General features: G+C 32.3%; 1 protein-coding gene across 1 annotated transcript; it reads right to left on the bottom strand.

Annotated features, from left to right (window-relative positions):
• Window positions 1–654: 654 nt before the first annotated feature.
• LOC134661847 (uncharacterized) lies at window positions 655–6,416 on the bottom strand. Its single transcript, XM_063518056.1, has 8 exons — window positions 6,327–6,416; window positions 5,840–5,984; window positions 5,413–5,525; window positions 5,002–5,124; window positions 4,095–4,286; window positions 1,699–1,845; window positions 1,039–1,128; window positions 655–810 (listed from the first exon to the last, which is right to left on the bottom strand). Exons 1-8 carry the CDS (start codon window positions 6,414–6,416, stop codon window positions 667–669), a joined length of 1,044 nt encoding a protein of 347 aa, XP_063374126.1. The 3' UTR covers window positions 655–666.
• Between the last annotated feature and the right edge of the window lie 1,641 nt (window positions 6,417–8,057).

Below are 8,057 nucleotides of genomic sequence, written 5' to 3'. Positions count from 1 at the left end.
AAAGCACGTGACATTTGCTCGGACAATCCGATTGACTTACATTTTATTTCATTTTGAGAATGTTGATATGGTCACTATATAAAACAAATTGCATTTAACAAAAGTAAAGGTCACATCTCCCAAAAGAGATGAATATTATGTTTTGTATAGATGTGTAAATGAACATAATATCACGAAACATATAAATATTTTCCTTTGAAATGTCGAGCACCCGGACGTTTACCTTACCTAGTTGTTAGATTACCTAAATAAAATTTATAGGTCAAAAACCTAATCCTCTTGCAGATGACCTTGAAACTTGATATTTGGCTACCTTGATGTCATGATGGCTATTAGGTGTTTATTAATCAAATTGAATATTTTAAACGTAAACCAAAATACTAAATTATAAACGTCAGAATTTTAAAAGTAAAACTCATTTATTCATAGTTAATTCGTATGAATAACATAATTTAAAAAAAACGATAACTTGATAGTGGGTTAATAGCTCTTCAACTAGTGGTGCCACTATGGTGCGTTTTAGTCCCGTTTTATTTAATTTAGTTCTACATTTTCTTGTTGGCCTGTACTGTTTCTTATTTGGTTAATTAATTTAAATACCTTTGAAGTACCTATATGAGTGAAGTTTAGTAAAATCAGACACTTATATAATATTTTTTTATTCGGTTACTTGTATCGTTTCCTGGACGCAGGTACATACAACATCGATTTTGGCGATAGCCCATACCGCAGGTCGAGCTTATATGAATTCGGTTCAGCTTTTTGGATTAAGTATCTACTCAGGTCTCTTGGCGCTTGTGACTGAACATACTGTAAACAAATAATAAAGTACCGTTTTATTAATTTGCAACTATTCATCATCATCATCATCATCAGTGCATAATTATGTTTCAGAGTTTTAGTCAGCTACTTAAGCAAATTTCGGTTGAAAAATAAGAAAAAAGACCAAATTTTACAGACAATTTTACGATGTCAGGCCCTCAAACTTAAGGTACTTACTCGTACTTAAATAATTCTAAAAAAGGTAAATAAACTTACTTTTGAGGAATCATATTTTTTTCTTAATAACCTCAAAGACAAATCAAATGGACCCCAATCTTTGACGGGGACAAATATCAGCTTCCAACTCTAAAAACAAAATTTTTGTTACTTAGAGCCATTAAAACATACGTCTATTATTTTGTAATCTAGGTCATATTTGTTTGATTACCTATACTTTTATTTGATTATTGATATTATATGCGAAAGACTTTTTTTATTTTTTTTTTAGGTAGGTAACAGATTTTAAGAAATAATTGAGTAGAATTTTGTTAAGTAACACATTTATTATGACCAAACGTATAATCTGCCGAGGTGGTTTCAGTTTGGTGGTGGATTAAATCATAGCCAAAGTAAATCAGAACATTTTTACGTGTTGAACGTAGGAAGTATAATAAATCCATACATTCTAAACAATTATACTGTCAAACTTGGCCAACTTTACTCTTTTTTCAACAAAACATGAAGGCTAATCAATTAAAAATCAAGGCTAATATTTTTTTCTTGCTTCCTGTCTCATTCAGTTTTACATAAACGAATTCATTTATAAATGTATTTTGATTATAAGTAGATATCCAAGATAAAGTTGGCTAATTTGACGGGGTCAATGTGTAAATACTAGAGATTAAGAAAACTTCACAGGTAACGTAACGTACATACCTTCTTTTTAATTACGACAATGTTATACAATTTAATTAGTAATCCAGCTGTCAGAAGTAAAACCAATACATAAGTTATTGCTGTTTTCCATTTTGGTGGTAAAAAAATTCCGAAAAGAGATGGCGAGGTTATTATGAGAAACTTAACCTAAAAAAATGCAGCCATTAAAGTTACGTAGCGAAAAACTTTTTTTAAATTGTACATAGGTACAATTTAAAAAAAGTTTTTCATTTACATACATATAGATAAAATTAAAACAAAAGTCTTGCGCTATGTATGTATTATCTTAAAGTACTCTGGTGAGATGAGCGAGTGATTACCTACTACTGCTGTTGTGCTATTTTTAAATAGATAAGTACTGCATGTGGAATATTAGAATTATTAGTCTGTAAAATTCGGGATGTTAATGAAGTTATAACAACTTTCGAGCTATCGTTGAAAATTATAATTCAACATTTTGTCGATCGGAAAGATAGTAAGCTGAACCATACAGTGCTCTATTGCTAACAGATACAATAAACAGATAAGAATTCAAAAAAGTACGAAGTCGATGCTCCAATTAAGTGTTCAAATAAAAGAATGCGTATCTTAGGCTGTATCAGGCGTCTATTACCAACCTGTTAACCGGACATTTCAACCAGCGGTTCCCAAGCGGTTATCTGGTTTGCTGGTTAATAATAGGCAACCCTGACCTACACCCTGGCTGTAAGGTTGACACTTTGTTTTCCTAACTATTCATCCAAGCCACAAACAAGGTGTTCTGTTAGTATTTTTTTCCTAATCAGCCAATTCAATTGCCAACCAGGGGCCTATTGCATAACATTTTACAACTCATAATACAAGCGGAAGTCTCTTTCTAATAAAAGGGAATGAAAAGAGGCGTCCGCTTGTATTATGAGTTGTAAAATGTTATGCAATAGGTAGGCCCCTGGTGGTCAGTTAGTACATTTTTCCCAGCAGATTGACCAGACATGCCTGCTGATGAGCCAGTTAGTATATTTTTCCTTACTTACACCAACCAAGCTTACATTAAAAAAAACCCGGCCAAGAGTAAGTCGGGCCATGTCAAGTGTAGGGTTTTGTAGTCGCCCGTTTGTCATAAAAGGTATAATAAAACGGGTATTTTTAACCATCCTATGGACAAAAAGAAAATTCCAAAACGGATCAACCGATCATGATCAAAAAAAGTTTCTATTGAAAGCCCTTATGTATGTGAAAGTAGTGTTAATTCCCCAATTGTTTTCACATTAAAAAAAGGCTTAATATTAATAAGTAGTTATACATACCTATCAATATTGAAATATAGAAGTAGATACAAGAATAGATTTCTTATCTATTACTTTAGTATTGATTTACTTATCAATTAGATTATTTAACCGTTAGCAGTGAGTACTGGTAAATGCCACAATTCCACTCCCAGAAGCAGCTTTTGAATGGAGACATTTCTGTAGGACATTGTTTGCATAAAATGAAATAAGTTTACTATAAATTTAAGTAGTCTAGCCAAATTTTGAAGTGAATAACTATTTAATGTTTTTTTTATCATAATAAGAATATAAAGTTTGTTTACCCAAAGAATATAAATGTTTCTTTACCCATAGAATTAATAAATACTGAATAATTATAATTGGTATGTAAGGAAAAATATACTAACCAACCAGCCAACTGGCATGTCTAGTTGGCCTGTTGGGAAAAATATACTAACCGACCAACCAGCTGGTGTAGCTGGTTGGCCTGTTGGGAGAAAATATACTAACCGACCAACCAGCTGGCATTTCTAATTGGTTTGTTGGGAAAAATGTACTAACTGACCACCTGGTTGGCAATTTAATCGGCTGATTAGTAAAAAAATACTAACAGAACACCTTGTTTGCGGCTTGGATGAATAGTTAAGAAAAAAAACTGGTCAAGTGCGAGTTCGTTTAACTGGCGCACCGAGGGTTCCGTACAAACTTTGAATTTTCTCATGTAACTATAATCACAAAAGACTTTTGACCAGAAGTACCCATACTAAGCGTGATGTCTATCTATCGGCAAATAAGCTAACTCATTTGCGCGATGTGTACATGTATGTTGGTTTTTCAGAGATAATTCTTTATCATTTGAATGATGTGAATCGATTTTAAAATTTTTTGTTTTATTAAAAGAAGGTGTTTTAGTGTAATTTCATAGATATTTCAAGTATAATATTCATGTATAATGAACACCTAGAAAAGGGCTTAAATTGCAATTTAAATTAGAAAATGTCTTTTGATAATTAAAAAAAAGTTTTAAGACAGAGGTGTCATTATATTTTTCCTGTACTAGTTTTATTTTTCCATAACCAAACATGGTCATAACGGGTATCATCACTGCATTATATAAAACAAAGCCGTGTCTGTCTTATTTTAAGAAACAATCCAATACAAATAACTTACAATATAAATTAAGCACACGAGTCGTAAGCTTATAACAGCAATTAAAGAAGGAGCAATCCCAGTATGGAACGTTATATCCTCCAAGAGTCTAGTCAGGGGGTATAAGAAGGTTATTATTAATAATTCAGTTAATGTAGCTGAACGAATCCCGTATGCTATGAGCCATTTGTTCTGAAATTAAAACAATATATTATTAGGTACGTTTTCGTAGTACCCATAACTACAATTTTTTTTGTAGGTAAGGCGCAAAAATTACAATATATTTTGTGATAACTGATACAGGTAGATCTGCGAACTACGATTTTAAATACCTGGCTGCATATATAATGAAAACGGCATTGAAATTTTTGTGAACATCTAATTTTTGGACTTTCTTTTCTAAATCATCATAGATTTTTCAACCATGGGATTCTTTACATAACACATTATTATTTCGATTACTTATCACGGTAAAATGCCTCCTCTATCCATACACTAACATACAAAGGTTTGAAATGGTGTCTTTGTATGCTGAAACTGGTAGAATCCGTCAAACGCAAGAACTATTTCGTGAAATGGCACTGTTAGTGCTTGAAAATGGAGACCTAGGCTCAATACTTTGTATGTTCAATACTTACCAAGATACAGATCTGAAAAAATGGGCAATAGGATATTTTGACTGTATTTAAAATAAATTATTTTACACCATGCATGAAATAAAGCACCAGCAGATTAATAGAGAAACGTAGACAGCAGTTATTTTAAGACACAATTTTGACTTATATAAGTATTTGTAATAAGAAAGGGATAAAACAGAATTTATCTAAATCAGGCCCGTAAAGTTTTATGTATAAGGGGGTATGTCTTTACTGACTGACTCATCAACTGAACACAGATATGAACTTACTATTGTAAACCATTTTTGCTGATATAAATTTGACAAAATATACAATATTACTGCTGCATGCCACCGTTTAAGTACTTGCCACTCACAAACTATAACTTCAATCAGGCATTGATAAGTGATTACCTAAAATAAATACAAGTTATTCAATCACTTAATACTGTTACTACAGCAATTAAGATTAAGTCAGTAAATACATAACACTAAATAAAATCGTCAAAATTAACGTAGAGCAAACAAAGCTAACACAAGAAAAAAAGATCAATTATATTACTACTTAGATACACCTTGTCTTGAATCAGTGACAGAAAATGTATAACTATAAGCCATTACATGATGAAAGATTGCACGATGATTTCGTAGTTAGGCACAATATAGTATACATATATTATACTTACTACATATTATACTTACAAACGTAAAATAGTCCACGACGAAAATCAAAATAGTAAATGGGATAGTCACAATACTGTCCAAGTATAGAGAAGTAAAAAATATTGGCCACAGAAAGAAAATACTGGATTCAACTAAAACAAAGTGTTTATTAAAAGTTATGGGCCCAGTCTCGATACAATTATTGATATGTACTTGTTTTATAACGTTATTTTGTTTTATCGACATTTATTGAAAGACCATTTAATAGTAGAGGTCGGTGAAGTATGAAGCGCTGCCCTGCCCCTGGCCCCTGTAACGAACGAGTCAGCTTTCCGTAGCGCACGTGACATGCGGTGAGGCGAGGCCGAGAACGGCATTATACAGTCTATTATCACGAACATAAAGAAAATAATTCCGCGCATGTTTGAGAAGATTAGGTACCTAAATTTATCATTTAGTTATTTTTACAAATACTTACAATAAACTAAATGAAGTTGCGCGTTGGTAATATATACACAATATCTCAACAACTTGTCCACGACGAATGCACGGAATAAATAAAAAAAAGTGTTAGACGTTATTATCAAAGCGCTGTCAGTACTTAACTTGACCTGCAAATTGTAGTGTTGAAAACGGTTAAGCATTATATCTTATATCTCTATATAAAGCAATGGTGGGAACTTAAGTACTATCTACAATGGTCTACCTAGACGGAGACATCGATAGAGCTATATACCTTGATATTTATGTGACATTGGACATTGACCTTGAACAACTTCAGACGCACACACGAGATCACCTGATCCTGTGACTTAAGACAACCTTACAGAACGCCATAATGAAGATGAACACGAGTTTCCAGCTTATTAATATCTCTCGTTCGGATGTAAAACTCCGTTATTTTTACGTTTTTAAACAGCAACGAGTGATACGTGATGCTTGATGGACTTTACCTCTTCCTTGCTCCGTGACGTCAGTATGTGAAGTATGGGAGGTGTACTCATTGACTCTGCTAAAAGATCTAAGTCGAGACTCTGCAACATAACTTAATACATAACATCCCTAATTATATAGGTAACCACTAACCAAATTATACAATATTATGCCTTTCGGCAGCGTATGTAACCGAGTTTTGTAACCAGATACAAAATAAGAAAATTTACTCTTTTCTCATAACCAGTTACAAACTAACATTCTCGGCCGCTTTTGTAATTATGTTTTGTAACCGCTGTTAGGTTACCAAAGAAGAAAGATTTATCTTTTCTTGTTACCAGTTATAAACTAAGAATATTTCATTATGTTTTCTTATTTTTTTTCCAGTTTTTATTCGTTGTTGGTAACCAAGTTCTATACAAACCGTCAAGTAGGTTTCTACGTTTCAACGATTCTCTTTTCTGTATGTCATTAGTACTGGCAATACAGATAACATTATTTCTATGATAAATAAGTAATTGTCACATATATGCCATTGAGATAGTCATCGATAAAGTGCAATCTTCTATTACAATTTTCCATTCTGTAAAAAGTAATTTGTGATAGCGATATTTGCAATGTGCACCCTATACTAAAATTTATTACAACAAGAAGAGGTGGTGTACTTCACGATGGACGGCGATTTCATCGCAGAAAAATATATAAAGATGGAAGCTCATTTTGGCTCTGCTATAGGTACCAAAAAAGGATGTAAAGGGAGTGTCAAGTTAAGTATAAGGAATGAAATATTAAAAACGAATGGGCACGATAATGATAGCTGCAGGGATGAGAATAAAAATATAATTTTTGAAAAAATGGATAAACTGAAACAAAATTACAAGTAGTAACTTCGAACCCATACAAAAACAATAAAATAATATGGTTTGTGAACTGCAAGATAAGGGTTTCAACTTGCTATATGATGTTCCAAGTTTTAAAATTATTAAGACGGGGCTATACAATGAACGTAATAAAATTGTTGGTGCTCCTAAATTACGTTACAATTACTCTGAATGTTGTGAAGTAGTGGTACCACAGAAATTCAAAGATTTTCTCCTTGCGGATTACATAGATGATGACAATACGAGAATTATTGTGTTTTGCTGCAAAGGCATCAAAGATGATTTGACGAATTACAATCATATATTTGCTGATGGCACATTTAAATCATGTCCATCATGCTTTAAGCAACTTTATACAATACACGGATTTAACGAAAGTAACAACACGATTGTGCCACTGTTCTTTAGTCTGCTACCCAACAAAAAAATAAAGACGTATGCAATTCTATACCATTTAATAAAATCGCAAGCTGGTGAAATTTTTAATCCGCAAAAAATAACCTTAGATTATGAAGTTGCGGCAATGATAGCTGTCCGACAAGTAAAAAATAAAATAAAAAATAAAAATAAAAATAGTTTTATTTGCCAAAAAGTTTACAGGTTTTACTTAACCTATGACTGCCACACTAGGCTACGCCTGTATTGTGTAGTCAAATTGAAAAACATTACTACATTGAGTTACCTACATCCTACGCTGAAGTTTTATTTTCTAATAAGCATCTAGTACTAACTAATATGTTTAATTATGATAACAGGCTTAATCTAACAGGAATAATCACAATTTAGGTAGAGTAATAAGTTTAATATTAATTCATACTATTTTACCTATTGTATAAATCATGTGAGGTGTGTTTGTGGTGTGAATGAATG

The sequence above is a fragment of the Cydia amplana genome, chromosome Z (assembly GCF_948474715.1).
Source record: "Cydia amplana chromosome Z, ilCydAmpl1.1, whole genome shotgun sequence".
NCBI classification, from domain to species: Eukaryota; Metazoa; Arthropoda; class Insecta; order Lepidoptera; family Tortricidae; genus Cydia; species Cydia amplana.
This window is presented reverse-complemented; position numbering and strand designations above follow the sequence as displayed.

Bases quoted from the DNA above. Each gene is read 5' to 3' on its own strand.
- LOC134661847 (XM_063518056.1), bottom strand. From the start codon at position 6,416: ATGTTGCAGAGTCTCGACTTAGATCTTTTAGCAGAGTCAATGAGTACA. The intron at 4,287-5,001 runs GTAAGTTCATAT...TTTTAATTTCAG, and splicing joins AGCAAAAATGGTTTACAATA to AACAAATGGCTCATAGCATA. The intron at 1,846-4,094 runs GTTTCTTAAAAT...GCATTTTTTTAG, and splicing joins TAAGTTATTTGTATTGGATT to GTTAAGTTTCTCATAATAAC.